The sequence below is a fragment of the Delphinus delphis genome, chromosome 3, assembly GCF_949987515.2.
Source record: "Delphinus delphis chromosome 3, mDelDel1.2, whole genome shotgun sequence".
NCBI classification, from domain to species: domain Eukaryota; kingdom Metazoa; phylum Chordata; class Mammalia; order Artiodactyla; family Delphinidae; genus Delphinus; species Delphinus delphis.
Window position 1 is genome coordinate 96179252 of NC_082685.1, and position 23646 is coordinate 96202897.

The following is a 23646-nucleotide window of genomic DNA, read 5'->3' on the forward strand; positions in this document are numbered from 1 at the left end:
GTGCACAATGGTTCCCTTTTCTCCACATCCTCGCTAACACCTGTTATTTCTTGTCTTTTTGATGACAGCCATTCTGACAGGTGGGAAGTGATACCTCATTGTGATTTTGATTTTCATTTCTCTGAAAATTTATGGTCTTGAGAATCTCTTCATGTACCTCTTGGCCATCTGTATGTCTTCTTTGGAAAAATGTCTATTCAGAACCTCTGCATACTTTTATTTGGATTATTTGGGTTTTTTGCTATTGAGTTGTATGAGTTCTTTACATATTTTGGATCTAACACTTTACCAGACATATGACTTGGAAATACTTTCCCATTCAATAGGTTGCCTTTTCATTTTGTTGGAAAGATCCAAATTCTCAACCCTCTATTATGTGAAGTTGCTTCTCCATTTCTCAGAAGTCTTGCCCCCAGCCAACACTAAAGCCTATAAGGGCTCATTTCTAGGCTACATAATTATCAAAGTATTTTTCTAAATAATTGCAGTTATTTTTGTTAAGAGAAATTCTGCTATCAGCTGTTAAAGGTAATATAAATTTCTTTATCTCATCACACACATCTAGCATATCAACAACATTCTAAATATTTTACGCATAGTGGTTTTCATGAAGCACAATTACGCTTGAGAAATACAAGGCAGAATTCCCAAAGTTACTTCAGCAATTCAACAAGGTGAAAATAACTACATGACACTGTGTTGAACTTGTTTTAAAAAAAGGTTTATTTGTTACAAAAATGTTAAATACTAAAACTAAAAACATATAAATTCAGGTCAGGCTATATTAAAATACACACATACCCTTCTTTGCAAAATTATTAAAGATTGAATTAAACAGATGCCTTAAATTAAATAAAATACTCTTGAGGATGTTTTTGTCTAATTAGCTATATCAGTGTAGTGTAGTTTTTAAAACTACAGTTGAAAAGTTCAGCTGTCTTGGAAGTCAAATTTATCCAATTCTTCAGTTTTCTGCTTCTGCCCAATATGAAGCCACCATGCTGGCTTAGAAAGGGTGAATTTCAGCTATGTTACTGAACCTTCTATATTATAAGCCTACTCTCTACAATATGAACACAGAGTAGTCAGAATTATACAAGGGTTATATAAGGTGAAAACCTGGCCCAGAAAGAAAAAGCCTTAGTTCTACCATACAGTATCTTCTCTAATTAAAATGATTGGTAAATATATTGAAGCACAGATCAGCACAAAGCATACATTCATCTAGAAATAATCTTTCAATTAGAAAAACTCAAAAAGAGCACTCATTTCTCCAAGACAGTCTGTAAGGTTTTTTCTAAAAAAAAAATTCTTGTTATTTTAAATTGAGTTAATTCAAAGGTACTGAAGAGTCTAGTCTAATTTGACTACTGTTCTGACTAGCCCAGGAGAGCTGTGACATCGGGGTGTTTGAGTTACTCACAGGTGGCAAAGAACTTTCATAATAAAAACTACATGCACAGCACCAGCAGAGCACCAGCTCCCAAACCCAACTTCCACTTTTGTCCAACAACCTAGAAACTATCTATGGTCTACTGAAATGCTAAATAGTATTTTCAAGAAAATATTTTGCTTTAGAACTTATATTTTTTAATTTCCTAGATTAAAAGTTAAGATTGACTTAGAATTTTAAGTGTTGTAATTAATGCACGGGTAAGAAAATGCTTATGAAAAGCAAAAGGCTATCACTGTATTTTAAAAGGCCTTAAATGTGAATGAATTTCTAAAAATCTACTACAGTATCTACTCTTTCCAATGCTAATCTTTGTCAAGTGGAATTTGTCAATAGTTGATTAGCTCAAGTGAGTTAAATACAAAAAATAAATGCATTCCAGTAATATTTATCAACACAATCCAATTAAAATCAGGTTTCTTGTAAGATATTTGTAGGGGACTTTTACTGTTTTACTCTGACGGTGTTGGTATACATCCAAGGACTAACTGTATAGTATTGTGTCTATACTATGGTATAAAACTGTTTAATCAAACCTTTGAACAGCTGGAAAAACGATGTGTATTCTAAAGTCACTGGCAATTAAAAGAAAAATATATTCCAATACTGAATTACAGATGACAATGATGCTAACAACAAACAGTAATCTGGTTTTCCATCTCTCAGCTTGTGAGCTTCTGATGTAACTGTTTCTGTTGACATGTGATACAAGAGAAACTATAATTTTGTCCTGTGTCTTAGTACCATTTTCTCTACATGTAACAAGTCTTGATTTATATCCTTTCTCTGAACTTATTAGATAATCTTGAAGGACAAGGTTCATGCTATTCCTCATCAAATACCCTTTCAGTCCTCAGAAAGAATTCACAAAATTCAAGCCACTGACATCCTAATCTTAGTAAATACACTGAAAGAAGAAAAACTCTTGAGCCTTTGATTGCAAATTCTCTAGAAAGCGTCTTTTCCTATGAGCATTTTTAGAAGTGCATATTAAAGTCACACTGGTCAGTCACTTTTACCAACATCCTGGTCTTAAGAGAATGATCAAGAAAGTATTCCTCTGTGTAGTGCCAGAATTGTGAGTGTTACAAGGTGAAACCAACATGATGCATTTCTCACTTGCCAGCGGAGGTGGCAGAGGAGGGAGGCCATGGGTGGTACAGACTTTCCCATGGGGGGAACCCCATATGATCTCTTCCCTCAGCAAGCTTCCTTCTCTTTCCTTGATGTCAGTGCCTCTTTTCTGCTTTCAGAGATAATAACGTTTGAGCAAGAAAACATACCCTGCTAGGAGATATGCATAATCTGGGGGGCCCAGTACACAGTGAAAATGCAGGGCCCTTCTTCAAATTTTAAGATGGCGATCGCAGGGCACTGAACTGAGCATGGGGCCCTTCTAAGCAGGAGGCCTTGTGTAAGCACACGGGTTACATGGCCACAAAGCCAGTCCTCTATAGATTTCTTGCCTAATCAGAATACCAGGCGAGAGACAAGGTAGCTCATTGTTCAGATAAAAACCAGATTTTTTTTTCCATTATGGTTCAAACACTGTCATTGATTTGGAATGAAGTGGCAGTTCACTTTCAAAATCCTAGGCAAATTTCTATTCCTAAGACCTCAGCCTCATCAGTCTTCTAGATTTCTCACTATAGAAACAGTCATATTGGGTCTTTAAAAGGCCCTTATTTTAATAGAGCAATTAATCAGACATGATGAAATTTCTGTATTAATCCTACATAATTTTTAAAAAATTTAAACATTTCTTAAATGGAAGGGGTATTAATATCACTAAACCAATAGGGCATCTTAAAGGGAAAAATAGCTGTACACAGCCTTATATACTCGGGTGAAGTCTTAATTTTAGCCTATGGTATATTTTGTTCCCTTTTAAGATCATAATAGTAGTTTTTTTCAATAAGAACTAATAAGCATATTAAGCTGTGTGGTGATTTTTTTTTTTAACTCCCATACCGGTTGCAGTCACAAGAATTTTCCTAGAACCCAGAAGTACCCCATTCTTCATAACAAGAAAAAGTGTGTGTATATAAAAACTCCAGGGTTACATTACTAAGCAACGACATTTCCGCGAGTGAATATACTTCCTGTATTCCGCAAGCTGCTTCAAGTACATATTTGATGGCCATCTGTGCTTTTCAACAAAACTGCGTTCTTCCACTAAAAGTTTCAGAAAAAGAATATTAATTGAATATATTTTATTTGGGATCAAGTTTCGATATTAACTATTGGTTTCCTATGTAATAGGTGAGATCCAAGCTCTGCTGTATACTTCCTCCCCTCCCCTCAATCAGTCATCAGTATTTATGTTATTCTGTGATTCACAATTATATACTGTTTTAGTTTTTTTCCTTTAATTAGTTTTCTTTGTAGCTAACTCAACCTTCCAAACTCTTTGAAGTCCTCTCAATTCTGTTTTCCACGGGGCCACAGTTATCAGAGGATCTAGCCATTCCTATGGGGGTGGTGGCGGTGTTCCCCTGGAGACCCCTCTCTTCACAGCCCTGTACCCTCTTGCCTTCTATGCCTGCTTCATGCTTTTGCATTGGATCCCTCCACTCCTGGACTCCAGATTCTTCACTCTGTTTTCTCTAGTTTTGGTGAAGCACAACTTTTATTAGCTTCCTGAAGCAGAGTATGCATAAGAAGTATTTTTGAGACCTTGCTTGTGACGAAACGTCTTTAATCTGTCCTTACACCCAATAGATCATTTGGTTTGGTATGGAATTCTAGGTTGAAAATTTTCCCTCAGTATGTTGAAGACAGTACTCCACTGCTTTCTAGTTTCCAAGGCTGTTAAGAACTCTACTACCATTCAGATTCATGGTCGCTGATAAGTGATCTGTGGGTTTTTTTATTCTGTAAACGTTTAGATTTTTCTATTTATAGTCGGTGTTCCTGCACGTCCCAGTGATAGACCTTGTTATTCATTAAGCTGAGCACTTAGCAGAGCCTTTTAATCTGTTGACTCAGTTCCTCAGTACTGGGATAACTTCTTGTATTATTTCTTTGATAATTTCCTCCTCAGCATTGTTTTTCTTTTTTCTTCCTGTATTAACTTCTATTACTGAGATACTTCACCTCCTGCATTGAGCCTCCAACTTTTTAAAAAAACCTTTTTCTGTCTCTTCATCCTTTTTGTCCTACTTTCTAGATTTCCTTACCTTTATCTTTCTACTCTTTTATTTATTTAGTTGTTTGTTTTTTTTGTTATGGTTTCATTTTTGCTATCCTAATTTTCAAGAGCAACTTCTTGTTCTTTTATTGTTTTTTTAAAATTATGGTAAAATACACATAATATAAAATTTACCATCTTAACTATTTTTTTTTGTTTTTCCATCTTAACTATGTTTTTTTCCACTTAACTATTTTTTTTTTTTTGCGGTACGCGGGCCTCTCACTGTTGTGGCCTCTCCCGCTGCAGAGCACAGGCTCTGGACGCGCAGGCCCAGCGGTCATGGCTCACGGGCCCAGCCGCTCCGTGGCATGTGGGATCTTCCCGGACCGGGGCACAAACCCGTGTCCCCTGCATCAGCAGGCGGACTCTCAACCACTGCGCCACCAGGGAAGCCCCCATCTTAACTATTTTTAAGTGTATAGTTCAGTAGTGTTAAGTACATTCACACTGTTGTCAACCAATCTCCAGAACTCTTTTCATCCTGCAAAACTAAAACTCTATACCCATCAAACAACTCCGTTTCCCCTTTCCCCAAGTCCCAGCAACCACCATTCTATATACTCTGTCTCTATGAATATTGTTTCTTTTTTATAACATTCTATCCCTGTTTTATGAATGTATATCTCTTATTCTTTGAAGATATTAATTACAGGTTTTTTTAAAAGGTTTTCTTCTACTCTTTGTTCTTGTAAGTTCCTTCTCTTCTGTTTTTATTCATTTTGTTTTGCTTTTGGTATTCATCTTGCACATTGGACACTGCCTCAAATATCTGTTGACCCTCAGTTAGCCTCTTTATATTTAAGAGTGAGACGCTAGAAAGCTGTTTGGAAATCTTTTGGGGCATGGGCAGGACTTGCTGACTGGTGGAATACACTGTAGCACAACTGAACAGATATCCACTGGGTTAACTGAGAGAATTCTCAAATGACTGCACCTACAGTTTTTTATGTGAGGTCAGGGAAGGATGCTTCAATTTCATGCCCAGAGTATGAGTGTCAAAGTGGTAGCTGAGGTGGGAGTCAAATACCTGGCTGCCAGAATTCCGGAACCTGGATATGGGAAGAAGGCTGGAGGGTTACTATATAATGTGACACTTTCACATGATCTCTATGTTTTCAGTCCAGCTCCTTGCCCCAATCTCAGCTATACTCTGAGTTCATGATTCTATAACTTTTTTGGTTTAACTTACCCAGGAATAAACCTCTAAACTCCTGTGATGAGGAGGGAGAAGCACTTGCCTGCCTGGGTGGGATGGAGTGTAGCAAAAGCATTCAACTAATCCTATGGCTTTCAGTCCCAAGCCTCATCCTGCTTTCTGAAGTACCAGGTACCTCAAATTTCTAAGGCTTTACAGTATTCTGCTGGGTGAATCAGTTTGTCTCTCATCGGTATTCCCTTCTGTGGGCACTTAGGTTTGCTTCTGCTAAGTCAGTTTTCACTTCTCCATCTACTGTTTGACTCCGTCTATTATAATTTGTATTAACAAGGTCTTGATCCAGGCTGCAGGGCCTGGATCGGAAGAAACAACCTAGCTGCCCGGGGAAATTAGTTGTAGGTTTCATTAGGGAGCAAAGGTGACATAAGGCTGCTCCCTCAGTTAAGATTAAAAAAACAAAAGCAAAAAAACAGAGAAAACTTGTCAGAGATGAGCTCTGGTAGCCAGCAAAACTCAAAACGAGACAAAAAACTCCATAATAATATATAACATAATACTGAGATAAATGAAACTGTGAGAATAACGAATCCATAAATGCCAAGGGTAACATATTCCTGTGCATTGCTGTTTGTTTTCGTATGAGTCCAGTATATAAAGTATGCCTAGTATTTAATGAACTATTTCACTGAGTTCTGATGTATCGGTGCCAGCACTAACCTGAGAGCTTTTCCAGTCTCACTTTTAAATTTCTAAACACCCTCTAAAGAAGAAAACCCCCCAGTTAAAGGAAAACATGTCACAGAATTCCAATAATAATTTGATGATTTTTGAAGTTGAAAATGAGCAATTCTTTAAGGAAACTGTAAAGAGACTGTGACAAGAACCCTTTTCAATTTCAAGTGACCATGTGAGGTAGGCCAAGAGTCAGGCAACAGGGAGGAGAGGGGACTATGGCACCATGGAGAGGACACGTGCCTTTAAATGAGTAGCCACTGCTCAGTTCCAGGTTGTTGCCATGTGGGAAGATGGGCCCAGAGAAGCCAGATCTTCCAACTTTGTCAAAAGAAGCCAGAAATTTGGATTTTCAAATGTGACATGTTACAATTTTTAATACTGACACTAAAAAAATTATAATACCGTGTGGTCCAAATAAAATCCCTTAGCAAGTTACATTCAACCCATAGACTGACGACGGTTTATGACTGCTGATATAGACTATCAAATTCTCCCTTATCCACAGGGGCTTTCTTTTGCTCTGCCCAAAAGGACACATCACAGCAGGTCCTGGACATGAACAAGGACCGCTAAATCAGAGCACTCAGGATACTGTTTTAATTCCCATCAAAGGAACATAAGACCATCACTGACACAGCCTCATTTTCTTACCCTGCCTTCTCAACTTACACCCTGGAGTCCTGCTTCTCACTGTGCCAGGGGGTGGTCATAACATACTTTATAGGCAATTGTATAAGTATCAGAATAAAATAAAGATGAATAACTCATAGGATTTAGAGAGCATCCTTCCCCCAAGGCTGTAATAGTACTCTACGTATATCACACATCTACACAAAATAGTAAGTAGAAAATCATCTGACTAGTCTTTTACAAATGAAGGTGACCTCAGGTGGCATAATAAAGGGGGTCCTAAAATCACAATGTTCATTTATTTCATTTTTAATTGCCTCCTTAAAGAATAACTGTGGAAGAATGCCCCTACTAACTAACAGCAAGGGGAAGTATGCCTTATGTTTATGAATGAACTTTGTTTCCTGCACAAAGTAAATGGTTAGTAAATATCTATTGTCCTGCTATGATTTATTATGTTACTCTTCCACACTAATAGTTATGTAAACAGCCTCCCAATAGGCATACAATGTTTGTGGACTGGCTGAATACATCTGCCCAAAACTGACTGTCTGTTTCTTGGTTTCCTTAAATATGCAATGTACAGCTGAATGAAACCAGAGATGCTCACCTCTTCTAGCAGCAGATTCTCTTTTACAAGCAAAATTTTACATAGAATTCTAAGATCTCAGCAGGTCAAAGTGAAACCACTCTGGATGAAGGTGGGAGGGAGGAGTCCAAGAACAGCGAGTGCTAGCCTCTCCTCCCCTCTCCCTCTTCTGCGCCACCCACCTCGCTCTCTGCTCCCACCTCACAAGAACTGCGGGCATCATCGTCAAGGAGGTTTCTCCACTTAGAGTTTGAAACTACTTGACTAGGAGATCTTTCATTTCCTTCTCCCCTTACCTTGATTATTCCTTGGGTCTATTCTAGGCAATAACATGAGCAAACCATTGTATCTAAACTGTCTACTTCGATGACTATTCTATTTTCATTTTCTTTCATCTTATGCAGCACTCAGAAGCTCACCCTTTGATTGGTTTTAATCTTTATAATTTACCTTAAAAAATCACATTAAGTATACTCTGTGCTCAGTAAATTTTGCACCACTCTTTGATCAATAAAAAATTGTTATTGTCGAATGATATAATGGACTCCTGTAGAGACAGGAGATACCAGTACAACAGAACTATATACTAGGGATAATTTTTTCTTTTTAAAAAGAAAATTTAAAAAGCTGTACTATTTAAATTTTGCTTCTGACTTAGGTGGTTAAAACCAAATCCCATTTATCACAACCAAATGTCATGTGAGGCCCCCTTCTCTCTCTGCTTCAGAAGAAAAGGCACTTAAAAATGGATGGGAGCTATGAAACAATCATTAGGAAACTTCTTGTGTAACACAGGTCAAGCTTCTTATGAAACACCGGTTACTATAAGTGTCCTCAATTACAACACTGCATACTTAAAAGGAATGTCTTACACTGCCTTTTTATTTTTAAAAACTACTATGCCTACAAATTATGTCTCAAATCTAAGAACAAAGAACGTAAAGGTTTTTCATTCCAAAAACATTAATTAGCAATCTACCTGAAAGATCCTGAAATTCAGGCTTCTGACTGAAGATGAGGTAGTTAGTGGCAATGAAATGAAGCAGCCAGGTTGAGAGGCAATCAGAGTGGTGAAACTGCAAGAAAAATGGAAAGTGAAACAATATTGTACATAATGACCATCAACATGATGATTAGATCGAGAGAATGGTTCAGGAGAACTCACGGAGGGCCCAATTCCACGTTTAATGTGTCTGTATATGATTCAGCCTTCAGTCTACTCAGACAGCAGAAAGGAAAAGGGAGCATTATTAACAAGTAATAATAAAAGCACATCAATGAAGAAACCAAATCAAATGAAGAACAAGCTACGGCTGCTATAGTGGCTAAATGTCTTTAAGCAGATGCATGGTTGCATCTGTGGGTAACAAAGACTACTAGAGGTTCTTGAGGACTTTCATTTAAGCTTTTCATCTAAGGTCATGGCCTTCACTAACTGCACTTATATCTGTGTAGCAGAGAGAAGATTATGGTTAGCAAAGGTATACATCTGGCCATATCTCAACAAATTCACCTGCAGAGAAAACCAAAGAATATTTTGAGGAGGAAATGTCATCAATCTAAGGGTATGGGTTTCCACATGTAATTATTTCTATGAGAAGGTCATGTCTGAATAATTGCTTTTAACTGGGATGTACTGTTACACTGAGCAGGATTTCCAGCACATTTATCATCCATCCTGAATTCCAATAGCTCATGGAAGGGAAACTCAGAAACTGGGCCATGACATCATTACCTTGGTGCCAACCCAGTGACACTCACTAATCCACCTAACCACACAATTCAGATTACAGTAGCATGCTGTCAGGTAACTTAGGAACATGAGTATAGTTCTTTTATTATTACTGTGGTAAAATACACATAACATAAAACTTACCATTTTAACCATCTTTACGTGTACAGTTAAACAATAACTCCCCTTTCCTCCTACTCCCAGGTTCTGGTAACCACTATTCTATTTTCTATAAATCTGGCTATTCCAGGTACCTCGTATAAGTTATACAAGTTATACAAAATTATACAATGTTTGTCCTTTTTCTGACTGGTTTATTTTACTTAGCATAAGGTTCATTCATGCTGCACCATGCATTAAAATTCCATTCCTTTTTAAGGCCAAGTAATATTCCATCGTGTATATATACCACATTTTGTTTATTCATTCATCTGTTGATGGACATTTAGGTTGTTTCCACCTTTAGGCTAAATATAGCTCTTTTAAGGACACTCAAAAATAGTATGTAAGCAATAAGTAATGCTAAATTGAAGACAGATTTGTAATCTCAAATCTTAAGAATGAAACTCAAGCATCACTCTTTTTAAAAGTTATAATGTGTGAATATTTTACATATAAATTCACAGGTCCCTCTGATTTTAATTATATAGACACTCAATTTTTGAATTGTAAGAGACTTCATGGTTCATCTAATACCACATCACATATTAACAATCTTTCTTCACTTAATGTTTTAGCAGGTGAATATGAGTGATCTCAAGGGAATACAGCAAGAATGTGGAGCTATTTTAACAGAAGCCACCAGCACTACTAGATGGTTAACCCAGAGGAGAAAACCTACCAACAGACGTTCAGAACACTGCCTAAGGACTGTGACTTCGAAAGAGAGGGAGACCACAGAAATGAACAGCTGGCTATAAAAACATGGTTCAAATGCAGAATTTTATTTTTGAATAAGACTTAAGATTTCATAATTGTGGGCTCTTGGCAAGAGATGGAATGCATCCCACTGGAAAGACTACATTTTTGGAAGAATATCTGCTGACTTGAGAAGACAGTTTAAACTGAAATAAACAACAGAATTTTAAAAAGAAAATTTAAAATATACCATAAACCAAATGCTACAGCATTTAACAGCCCTGTGAAGAATAATAATGGTGGAAAAAGTACCCCAAAACTCACAAGGAAAAGGTCAGAAACAAAACTGGTGGCCTGAAGAAGCCAAATATTAAATGCACAGATTATAAGCAAGAATTTGAGTTTAAAACTTTAATATGAGAGTAAACAGGACTTCATAGGAATCACCAAAGTTTGCCAAGATAAGGTTTAAAGGGGAGGAGGAATAAGGAAATCTCTACCTCAATCCAAAGGAGCTGATCCGATTAAGGGAAAAAAGCCTCTGTTGCGTGTTAAGATTTCAACGTCATGGAAACATATGAACCTGAAGGTAGAATCATGGTAAAGAACTGAGAGAGGTTAAAGGAGAGTTCCAGCTCATCTGTATCAAAACTGCTTATTTGTATCAAAAGTATGAATGATGCTTTCCTGATACACAATACAAAACTGGCAGAGATGATAGAGGGATTGGAAATTTCAATTATTCAGAGAGCTACTGGAAAGCTAATTCTGCCAAAAGACAATTTCACCTCCTAGAAGTCAGAGAAGCAATGAGGGAAAGGTTAACTGAAGTCTGACCAACAGATGAACTGGTTGGCGAAGTTGAACCTCAACCTAAGAACTTCAAACAGGAAGAAAATTATCCTGTTTCTGTGATTCATAATTGGCAAATTAGGGACCACCAGGAATAGACTAAAGGAAAACCGGTAAAGGTAGGCTTAATCTTAGCAAACAGAAAAGTCTTCAGAAACAAACAGTAAAATTCAAGAAAAGTTGGTATCTTACACTTTTAAAATTCAAAGGGAAAAAGGATAATCACATAGTCAGAAACCACACATTCAGGGAACACGGGTCAGGAAGAATTTCTGACAATACAATCATAAATGATGCTAATGAGGAACTGTGTGTACGTGTGTGTGTGTGTATGTGTCTGTGTGTGTGTGTTTGGGGGGGGCACTTAAAGAAATCAGTGCAACCAAGTAGGAAGTTCTCTTATGCGTGAACTATATAAAAGGATATTACAAGATAAGGAAAAGAAAAGCTTGTGCCCATTTTTTAAAAGTATGACAGACTTGTTAGAACGTACGAAAACGATACATCAAAAATGCAGGAGGGACTTCCCTGGTGGTGCCGTGGTTAAGAAGCCACCTGCCAATGCAGGGGACACAGGTTCAATCCCTGGTCCAGGAAGATTCCACATGCCGTGGAGCAAGCCCGTGCACGACAACTACTGAGCCTGTGCTCTAGAGCCCACAAGCCACAACTACTGAAGCCCGCGTGCTGCAACTACTGAGCCCATGTGCTGCAACTACTGAAGCCCACGCACCTAGAGCCCATGCTCCACAAGAGAAGCCTGCGTACTGCAACAAAGACCCAACGCAGCCAAAAAAAAAAAAAAGGAGGTTGTAAAAATGCGAGAAACAATAAAAAGAATTTTTAAATCTAGAGAATAGCTATTAATCCCAAGCTCAATGTAGTTATATTACAAAGAGAGATGAAGGTTACTCATTTTTTGAAATTTTTTTTCCCTAATATTCAATATGTATGATCTGAAGACTTGATTATGAGAGAAATGAACTCCAAAATAGTTATGGAGATAATAAGAGAAGACCTAGGTGCTTTAAATGAATTCTCTTCCATTCTGAGCAATAGACATATTGATTAATAAATTCATCTCAGCGTGGAGGCAAGCTTTTAGCTGTCACAGAGTCAGTCCTTTGCCCCATTACGTGGCTCTATTTTAGAAACTTGGGTGAAGACAAATTTGTCATATTTTCCTAATTCTGGATGTCAGAGTTCATAGGGACAGTCAATATGTTGTACACCAGGTAATATTTTACAAAGTCCTGATCATCTGTAACAATGGATCAAATATATTCCTATGAAAAAGACTTAGAAGGTTCAGCTTAATGCAAGTTCAGTACCCATCACTGTGCCATGACTGCTGCAACCCTACAACTGTCTTAGGGCAGGCGATGGAATGGTAGGATAACTCCTCGAACAATGAGACATTTCAACAAAAGGTGTTTGAAAGAATTGATGAAGTACACCAATACCTCCTACAAACAACCAGAACTTTAAAACATGCTCGTGGAGTGAATGAATGAACGAATGAATGAACGAACGAACAAATAAATGAGTTCTGCGTAACCATCTCTATCAGTATGTACGGCCCAATCCTGTCATTTTCCATTCAGGAACCCTAAGATGTGATCATTTGAGGGAAATTCAATGTAAATTCTGTTTTCTATAATGCCTATACAAAATAATACAGCACCACACTCAACTGACACTAATAAGGGCCACCATTCAGTTGAAAAAATTCTGTATTGATAAATCCTACCTCCTTAGAAAGGGATTGCTCAAAAACACTATGCTTCAAAATTATCTAGCTGCAGAAATGGTTGTGAGGGCACATTTACTTCATTTAGCCAAATTTCCAAAGTACGACAAGCACTAATATATCTCTTAATGAACAGAAAAAATGAGTGAATAAAATTTTTGTAATATTTTTTAAAAAATCAAACCACCAGATACATAGGGCCAATTACCTTGGCTTTTTTGAGCAGGTCAACTATATCGAGGTTCATAGATGCCAGTTCCCGGCTTGGCATGCTTTGCAGCTGTGTAATGATGAACAGCTCACAGATGTGCTGCAGCCTGGACACTTGGTACATCTCTGCACAGATCAGGAGACACATAGCCTGGAAAATGCCAGCTGATGCAAGAAGGGAAATAAGAGAAAATGGACCATAAAACCATTTCTTTTATGACCTAAAAACAAAACAACAACAAAAAAACAAAAAATGCTGACTGTATCATCCAATGTAGAATAGAATGCCTAAAAAAGCCTTGAAGGGGTAAGTCAGCAATCTAAACTATTACTCCATTTTAAAAGGAATTCATTCAAGCCTTCACACACAGAAGTGAATCTGTTGCTATTGTTTTTAATTCTCCAGAGAAAGAGATTCTACAATTGCCCTTAATAATCAACTCCAGGGCTACCGGGTAATTCTGTCTGCTAGCTATACTAAATCCTTGCAATTTTTCTTCTTCTGGCTTTAGTCCCCAGGTTTGCTTGTTTTGTTTTTATTGTGGTAAAATAAACATAACATAAAATTTACCATTAATCGTTTTCTTGTCTTGTTTTTGTTTTTTAAATTTATTTTTTGGCTGCATCGGGTCTTTGTTGCAGCATGCAGGATCTTTTGCTGTGGTGTGCAGGCTTCTCTCTAGTGGTAGTGTGTGGGTTCTCTCTCTCTAGTTGTGGCGCACAGGCTCCAGGGCACGTGGGCCCTGTAGTTTGTGGCACGCAGGCTCTCTAGTTGAGGTGCGGGTTTAGTTGCCCCGCGGCATGTGGGATCTTAGTTCCCCGACCAGGGATCCAAGCTGCGTCCCCTGCATTGGAAGGTGGATTCTTTACCAGTGGACCACCAGGGAAGTCCCTAGCACTAATCAGTTTTAAGTGTAAAGTTTAGCGGCATTAAGTACATTCATGTTGTTGTATAACCATCACCACTACCTTCTCCAAAACGTTTTCCTTCTTTCCCCACTGAAACTCTGCACTCATTAAGCACTAACTCCCCACTTCCCCTTTCCCTCAACCCCTGGCAGTCACCAAGGTTTTTTTGTTTGTTTTTTTAACACTTCTCTGTAATTCTTTCTTGTCCCTCTTTAAACGCCTTATATTCTTTGTAGCTAGGAACCAAGAAGAGCGTGTATGATAACTAACTATTTATCATAATGAATAGATTATTTTTCTTTCTGCAATTTTCCCAATGCAAATTTTCCAGTATCCAGCTTAATTTTTTGATTATTCATTTTGACTCATTTCCCCACACACACACCTTCACCTTTTACCAATTTTTAAAGTGTTTTGTCTTATAGTTATTATTGCTTTTCTGAGCATTTTTTCTAATTAGTAAGATAAAACTTAAAATCCAAACCTTCAATTATTCTAGTGAGAGGATGATTAAGAAACCAAATTTCCTTATTATTTCAAAACTGGTCAAATTTTTAAATTTAATATATAAATTTGCCCATAGTGAAATAATAAAATACACAATAACACACGATCTGATGAGAATCAATGATGTCTTTTTTTTTTTGGCTGCATTGGGTCTTCGTCGCTGCGCGTGGGCTTTCTCTAGTTGCGGCAAGCGGGGGCTACCCTTCGCTGTGGTGCGCGGTCTTCTCATTGCGGCGGCTTCTCTTGTTGCTGAGCACAGGCTCTAGGCGCGTGGGCTTCAGCAGTTGCAGCATGCGGGCTCAGTAGTTGCGGCACGTGGGCCCTAGAGCACACAGACTTCAGTAGTTGTGGCGCACGGGCTCTAGGGTGCGTTGGCTCAGTAGCTGTGGCTCGCGGGCTCTTAGGCGCAGGCTCAGTAGTTGTGGTGCACAGGCTTAGCTGCTCTGCGGCATGTGGGATCTTCCCGGACCAGGGCTCGAATCTGTGTCCCCTACATTGGCAGGCGGATTCTTAACCACCACGCCACCAGGGGAGTCCAATGGTTTCATTTTTATTAAACAGAAATGATAAGCCAGTCTTTAACACTGATATTGTAACTGGCTCCAAAATACTCTACAGAAAGCTGCAAGACCATAATTAATTCAATTAAAAGAATGTTCTGTTCTGGAACTTCTAAAACTTTTCACTAGAAGGCTCATGACTTGTTTAAAACTTAGGAGATTTCAATAACGAACATTGGAAGTCTTCCAAATCTAAAATTAAAGCAGTAAACCTGAAGAGAGGTATGGTCTGAAATGTGTATTTTCTTGGCCAGGTTCTGTAACCAAGGTCTCAGGCTCCTGGACTAAGCTACCACGGGCTTATTCTAGTTGTGTTTGTGGTGGGAGCCATCTGTTGGCCAAAAGACAAAGACTAGTGAAAATGGGCTTCCATGCCTGCATCCCAGGGCTCCAGGCCTGTTGAAAGGATTCTGCAATTTCTCCAAAGTGCCTCCAGCTACAGGAAACCTGCAAGATCTGTTCCAACCTGAAGCTGCCATAGACAGTTCCTAGTTAATGGTGAGTAGGAAAATAAATCCCACAGTCCACTGGGCATTCTAAACCATTTAGGAAAAGTTTTTGGATAAGTCAGCTTTAGGACAGTCTGACTCTAGGAGAAGTCAGGAAAAGTCAGACTTTTTAGTTTTTAAATAAAAGTCAGAAAAAGGCCATCTTCTGGGCCAGAGAGATGACCAAAGGAGTCTCAGAATATTGAAATTCCTTGAAGTGCCTCAAACAGAAGTCAGAGCCATAACAGCAGCTGCCCAGCCCTTTTCTCCTCATGAAAGGGACAGTGTTCTAAGGAGCCCTTTGCTCCAGTGTGTAGAAGTGAAGTAGCCACTGGGTACCACGAGACACCTCCGTTTCCAGGGTGCCTACAGCGATCAGCATGCTGTTGGTGCTGGCTGGGACATGTGAGCTTATCCCAGGGTCTGAGCGCCCAGAAGAGGTACCCAGTCACTGCTCATCCACGTGAATTGACTGAAAGTTCATTGCTGTCCCCAAATCACCTCCACCTGCTTATTAGCACATTCCATGACGTCAACTCTCATACACCTTAAACAAAAAGAGATTTCATAGAAAGCAATTTCTCAAAATGGGTTATCAGGAAAGAAAGAGTTATGAGATTCTGTCTAACATTTATAATGGCTCACCTGGGCAACAGGAGTCTGTGTATAGGTATTCCAAGAATGACAAGAAAGTCTCTTTGGAAACACCATAAACTGGAATCAGAACACTCTTTGCTTCCATGTAATTCCCATTAAACATGGCCGCCATCACTTCACACCGGGCCACCAGGACGGCCCTGTGGGCTGGCACCGTCGTACCTGTAAGGTTCGACAGGGAAACAAAGCTAAGGGAGATAAACTTGCAGAGTTATTGTCCTAGCAATTTTCCTTCTAATTAGAATGGTATTGCATTAGGCACAGCTAAGCTGATATTCAGAAACCAGATGTGGGTGTGATAACCTGTATTAAACTTGGAGACTTCGTAGTTTTAAAATAAATTGAAAAATTAAGAGTTCAAAAGTTGACTCTGAAACCAACAATTTGCAAGTCAGGCAATTATTTGTTACTTAGTTTTTATTTCCTAAAGATAGAAACACTGAAATGCAATATTTTGCTTCATGTCTTTTTATCATGAAACATCTATTCTTTGCAATTGGCTTGAGACACCACCACCCTCCCCTGCCCATGTGTCTCACAAGAAAACACAACCATTACTCACAGTACAGTCCTGGCTGGGCTTCCCTGTATCAGAAACAGTAAACCATCCTTAGCCTAAGTAGTCCATAGATCACAGCAGGAATGGCAAGGGAATCTCTTCTGGGGCCAAGGGGAGCATTGCAGACTTTATGGGTGATGTGGATGGGGATGACCTAGTCCCCTGCTTCCTCCCTGTCATATTACCTCCACAGGGAAACTCTTTCCTAAATGAACAATGCCTGCCTGCTTGTGGGAGCGCCAGAGCGGCTTTCAATTTTTTTATTTTTATTTTTTGCGGTACGCGGGCCTCTCACTGTTGTGGCCTCTCCCATTGCAGAGCACAGGCTCCGGACGCGCAGGCTCAGCGGCCATGGCTCACGGGCCCAGCCGCTCCGCGGCATGTGGGATCTTCCCAGACGGGGGCACGAACCCGCGTCCCCTGCATCGGCAGGCAGACTCTTAACCACTGCGCCACCAGTGAAGCCCGGCTTTCAATTTTAAAGGCCCCTCAGCGCACACCCCTCACTGAAGCTCATTACACTAAAGTGACTCTCCAGTGAAAGCTTGCTAAGCTCTCCAGCTACTGCGCCACCGCACCAAGGCAATGCCAGATGGGACACATGTGGCCCAGGGCTCACAGGTGGAGAAGCAGTTCTTACCACTCCCACCACCTTAGGAAACCACGAACCCATAGTGAGCCCTCAGTTCAGTCTAGATCAGATCAACAGACCATCACCAAGCACCCACCATGTGCCAATCACCATGTTTGGTACAAAGATGAGAAACATGGAGCTACCCTGCTTTGGAGCAGCCAAGCTTTTAGTTTGGTGGAAGACACCACAGCCAGTGTAAGTGACAAAACTGTGGCTTTCCAGAAAGTAACACCATAAGCCAGACCACTCTGCTCTGCCCAAGGGTCTTCACCCGGCAGCCCCTAAATCTCATACTTCTCAGGGACATATATTCTTCTCCAAAATATTTACAATTACTGTTCTTCATCCTCTTGAAATCCACGCAAAACATCTTCTGGCTCAGAAAAAGAAGAAAAAAGTTCTACGTAAACCCAGTGACCTTCTCCAAAGCCAATAATCCCTCAGGATCCATACGCAATGCCTGACAGTGCCAGTTCTGAGCTCGCTCCTTGGCACTGTCACCCACACAGGCGCACCTCCCCCAGGAGGGCGCAGGGAGAAGCCACAGGAGCTCTCTTCCCAGGTCCTCACACCTATGAGCAGGCAGCCTCCCCTCTCAGCCCCTTCCCCTTCCTCTCTGCCTCTTTGCCTTTAGGTCACCTGCCCTCAAGGTTACAGTGTCCATCTCTGGGGGATAACCAGTTTCCATAACTAAAGCATGCTGGATATATTTGTACACAGTAATTAAAAAGGAATTCAGGGCTTCCCTGGTGGCGCAGTGGTTGAGAGTCCGCCTGCCAAGGCAGGGGACACGGGTTCGTGCCCCGGTCCAGGAGGATCCCACATGCCGCGGAGCGGCTGGGCCCGTGAGCCATGGCCGCTGAGCCTGCGCGTCCGGAGCCTGTGCTTCGCAACAGGAAAGGCCACAACAGTGAGAGGCCCAAGTACCGCAAAAAAAAAAAAAAAAAAAAAGGAATTCAAACAGGCAATGTTAATTGACTTGCAACTTTAGTCTTAAAATCTTAAATAGGGAACCATGAAAAAAAGAAAAAGAAAATTAGAAGTATGGCTTAAACAAACTAGATAACCTATCACTTGGATTAAGCAGAGGGATTTAAGATTGGCAAGAAAATACGTAGTAGATAGTAGCAGATGGGAACGAAGCTTGATGGGTAACCTTAAAATTTTAACAGAAATTTTCCGTTGATAATGTAGTTACAACAGAGTTACAAAACCAGCAACAAAACACTCAGTACCTTAAAGCATTTTCAAAGCCCATTTCAAGCTTCGAATTTAGTTTGAAAAAACATTATAACTCCAAGAAAACATCCATTTCTGCTTCTCACCTTTTCAAACTACTGTTTTGGTGTTATAAATTGTTCTATTTGAAACTGTAATACAATACCTCAGTATAGTCACATTTTTAAACATTGTATATAAACTGTATAAAGGTATAAGCACTGTATAAAACATGCTGAATGAAAATAATGCAATGATTATTTATGCAACAGCAACAGGATAGAGCTGCAGAATTACTGGGGGGAAAAGGACATCAATTTTCAAGCTAAGAGATAAACATGTCCTTTCAAAATGTCAAGGCCTAAAGTAACTTTCCTTTGGAGTACTTAATTGTTGTTATTGTTTTTTAAGAATTTTTTTTAAGGAAAAGAGTTTTAAGAGTGAAACAAAATTTAAAAGCCCAAGTTTCTAGTAACTTTGCACAGATTATCAAAGATCTTTGTTTTTATTATATACTAAAACAAAACACTTCATTTGTCATACCTTCTTCACACTACTTGCCAAGTTTCAAAAATGAAACTTTTAGAATCATTTTTTGTTTTATTCTGAAAACAGGAAACCTGCCTAGCTCAAGAGAGATTTAGAATATGTACTAAGTAAACAAGACAGAATATAACTCTGTAAAAGTATTTTTCACAAGGCACAGATTCAAATGTCAAAAGGAAACACATCTTTCTACATCAGATCCAAAAGTTTACCATGACTAGTTTTAGAGCTGCTTTTTTAAAAAGTATTTAATGGAAAAAGATACAAACTCAAACAATAAATTGTGGGTGGTACTTTTATATATATACATACATGTACACATATATTTGTGTACATATACATATATATATATTTGTATATGTATATATTTGATGACTATTTATTTCAGAGATAGTAAATAGGTTTTATATCCCATGTCAACTCCAGCCAGTTGTCAGTGATGCCTGGAACATTTTTTAAAAAGGATTTGCTGCAGCCCTCGGTTCAGAACACAAAAAAAGCAGTGATCCACCAGTGTTGGATGCCACTGTAGGGGAAGAGTCGTGGAGTCTGCCCATCAGGCCTCTAAACACACCTTTATATGCACCATCTCATCTCCATGACCACTCACCACTCTCCCAGGTAGAAACTAGTATCCCCATTTTATAGGTGAGGAAACAGAGGATCAGCAATGTAAAGTAACACAACAAAACCTATTATATATAGTATTATATATAAATAATTATATATTATATATATATTATATATATATAAACCTATTATATATAGGAAATATGCATCCAAGCAAGACCCTGACCTGGTCTGTTACTATCATCTCATCAAGCTTAACACTAAAAAGGACCTTTTAGACTCTACATGGTTCACTTTCTCCACTACAACTGAGAAGACTCAAGGCCAGACATATTAAGGACTTGCCCAAGGACACACACTGGTTGGAATGCAAAGCCAAGGCTAGAGCTAGGGCTCCAGACCCTCCTCCAGAGCAGACAACACTGCTGCTTCTACACACTGGAAGCTGCCCTCCCCACACTCCTCAGAGCGCAGTTTGCCTCTCCTCCAGCTTCTGGCAGAGAAGCTGTTGCTGGACCCTGCTTCCACCCATTCCTGCTTCACTCTGCTCCTGATTCCCTTGGAGGCCTTGGTTGTTGAGCTGAGGAGGCTACAAAGGGCACTAGAGCAGCTGCCGTTCAGCATCAGCACAGGCATTACAAGGACCCTTGCAGATCCAGCGTCTGCAAAGGTGGGGTGTGAGCAGGTGCCTGCAAAGGGTCGGTAGGTGGAATCATGGAAGAAAAGCAAAAGACTATGAGAAAGGATTCTCCACATCACTGCTGTTTCTTTTCTCTTAATACAACATATATTTTCATGCATTAAATATTCCCCATGAAAATCTTTTCAGTAGGTTACATTAACAATGTTTGGTGTCAGTGCGTCCTATGCAAATTATAAGCAAATTTAGTCCCTTGTTAGCTTTCTTTTTTCCAAATCATTTTTTATATAATTTCAAGGTCACTCACTGTCCCATTCTCAGTGGCCCACGCTAACACTGCAGCTACTAACAGTAGCTTAGCCAAAGGCACCTTGGAAAGTTTCCAATTCACTGTTTGTCTTGGCAAGTGACCAGAGTTACAAGTAAAACGATCTTTCTGGGGAAAATTTTTAAAAAGCAAATTACTGTTAGCTGCCATACATTTCTACCATAAAATTAAATTATATCTTCCTTTTGGTAATAGCCCACCTGAAGTGTTACCTAAGTCATCTGAAACAACTCCTTCTAGCCTTCTTGCATAACTGAAGGTATTTCACAATTCATTTTTAATACTATGCTTTCAATCTACTAAAGTGACCAAAGTATCCAAGCGAATAATCAATAATGGGCATTAACACAGTTCATGTTTATTAAAATTAGGTAGCATTACTTTCCTACAGAGATAAAAAGCAGCTCTCCGTTGCTCTGGTGATAATTCTGAGTGCCACAAGGAGAAAATGTAGCAATATCTAAGGATGCCTGATGTAAGCCAGGCATGACCCTCAACCAGAGTAGTTCCTTTTGCTCAATTAAGAGAGCTGAAAAAATAAACTACAGGTAATATAATGTTAAGGGGGCTGGTTTCAGATGATTCAAAAACTAGGACCTTAAAGAAACACACAAACAACAATATACAAGGGGGTGATATTACAGATCACCCCATCCCTTGCTGGTGCCTAAAAGTTAATGAAACATTGGGTAAGGAAATAAAAAGAAGGAAAAAATATATCCATTTCTTTTCTTATTTTAATAAAATATCTCATTTCCCTAGAAAATTTTTGGAGAAATTCAAGCCGTGTTAATCTACATCCTACAATAGAGGACAGTCATTCCTTCACCCAAAATATTCGAAGCTGAAATAGAAAGTCAGGTAAGAAAACAAGAAATAAAAATGAATAATGAACTTTGTAAAAATTGAACTATACCTTGTATTTCGAAGACGACATCAGCAAGCATTGGTTTATTAAGGAAAAACTTGAGGGAAGTGTTATAAAACCATAGAGGTTTTCTGGCTTGATAGGTTTTGCAGTTCCTCAGGCAATTAAACTATAAGGAAAAATAAAAATACAAGGGGAAATGTTATCCAATATGCTCTGGTAATTTGCCTAGAGAATTTGGAAAACTGTGCTAAATGTCTAAAGAAGTAATGATTATCTACTCTAGGGCATCTCTGATCACAGCTTTCACGGAAACTTACCCTCAAGAACTACATCTGCTATCTGTCAATGAGCAACACTGCCCTATGCAGCACTCACGGCGGTGAAGGAATTGGCTAAGTGAAAACTCGACTCTACAGCTGAGAAGCTGTGGGGTCCTGGACCCCCACGGGCTTTTGTTAGTTGGGAAACAGACAACAGTAGTGCAATCTCACATGAACACCTAGTAAAATATGTTTGCATATACAACCTGCTTGTTTATTCACTAATTAAGAAAATATATACACAAAACTTAATTTGTAATTAAGAAAACATATGTTTCACCTATCACACCATGTCCCACTGCTCACTAGATCCAACATTAGAACACCTGAGAGTGATGGATTAATTCGTCTCCGTCTTAATCTGCAAACTTATAATCCTAAATATCTTTCCTGCCCACAGTCGTCATTGCTGGAATCTTGATTATCAAAGGTTGCCTGCATCTATAACCTGGAGCTCTAAAGAACCTGTCCCATGACCACACCTATCTGTCCTCTCACGACTGCTAACTGGCAGGCTCCCCGAACACCATGTCTGACCTTGGGGTTTCCAGCCTTCCTCTGCTCCCCACTCAGGATTTGATGCTTTGTGTATCCTTTTGTGTGATCCTTCAGACAATCCTTTCTGCCAACCCCAGAAACTGAGGGCCAGCTGCTCTTCCCTCCCCCATCACCCATTTCCCTGACTGACGCTCAGAACCTCAGCCTGGGTCAGACTCTGACCCTCTGCTTGGCTAGGTAGGGAATTCAGAAAGCTTTATCCCTAAGAAATAACCAAGCACACAACTTTAGCAATAAGAATAAACGGCACCTACTCCCCACTCTGGGTTAATCTACTATGGTGGGAAGTTAAAATGTCTGGAGAGAAGGAAAAAATGTTATCCTTCCTCTCAGAGAAGAACATACACTCCAGAATGACATCCATGAGCTAAACAGACAACCAGAACAGGATCATACAAATCCTGCTCTTACAGTCTCAGGTCCTACACACAATATACTTTAATACACATTGAAGGAACTCGTGGAGAGGGTCTGGGTGATTGCCACACATAAAGGAGAGGAACAGTGAAAAGGCACCACCAGAACCTGAGAGCTAGCAGGGGCTTTAGAAATCAGCCAGCTTACCCCTCATTTTATAAAAAGCCCTGAGAAGACTTACTCAAAGCCACAGGTTATTTGTGGCAGACTCACAGGTTAAATGTTTACTTCCTGATTCCCAATACTCAATGAAGGAGAGAGTCCCTTACCCCAAGAAAGCCCAGGAAGAAACCACAGAAGAACTCTTCTGTCCTCCTCTGCAAAGGAGGGAATTTAGTTCAATTTCATGGAATAATATAGTCCCCAGCTTTCCCTTCCCCCAGAAGAATTTGTTTTATTCTTGGTACCCAAAGGAATGACTGTGTTCAGAATCCAACCCAAGGAAAGGCTCAGGTTTAGAACAAAAGGCAACACTTCCATCCTAACCATTTATATAAAGCTTATGAATTTGTACATCATGAGTATGTGTAGATTTATTTCAGGTATGGATATATACAGATTCTGAATCTGTATAACAGATTTCCTTGTCACCTATGCCTTGAATTTTTTTTTTTTTTTTTTTTTGGCTGCATCACGTGGCTTGTTGGATCTCAGTTCCCCGACCAGGGATTGAACCCAGGCCATGGCAGTGAAAGCCCAAACCCTA

At 39.4% G+C, this 23646-nt stretch overlaps 1 protein-coding gene across 2 annotated transcripts in view; it reads right to left on the reverse strand.

The window, feature by feature from the left end:
• Positions 1-699: 699 nt before the first annotated feature.
• Positions 700-23646, reverse strand: part of RHOBTB3 (Rho related BTB domain containing 3) — a 56234-nt gene continuing 33287 nt past the window's right edge. Inside the window, exons 8-12 of one of the 2 annotated variants that reach the window (XM_060009145.1) lie at positions 21691-21811; positions 16268-16441; positions 13157-13323; positions 8736-8832; positions 700-3628 (exon numbers count right to left, since the gene is read on the reverse strand). In XM_060009145.1, the coding sequence (XP_059865128.1) occupies positions 3513-3628; positions 8736-8832; positions 13157-13323; positions 16268-16441; positions 21691-21811 (675 nt within the window). In that variant the 3' untranslated portion in view covers positions 700-3512. Of the gene's footprint in view, positions 3629-8735; positions 8833-13156; positions 13324-14563; positions 16170-16267; positions 16442-21690; positions 21812-23646 lie in introns of those variants that run through there. The other variant, XM_060009146.1, reaches the window with a different exon arrangement.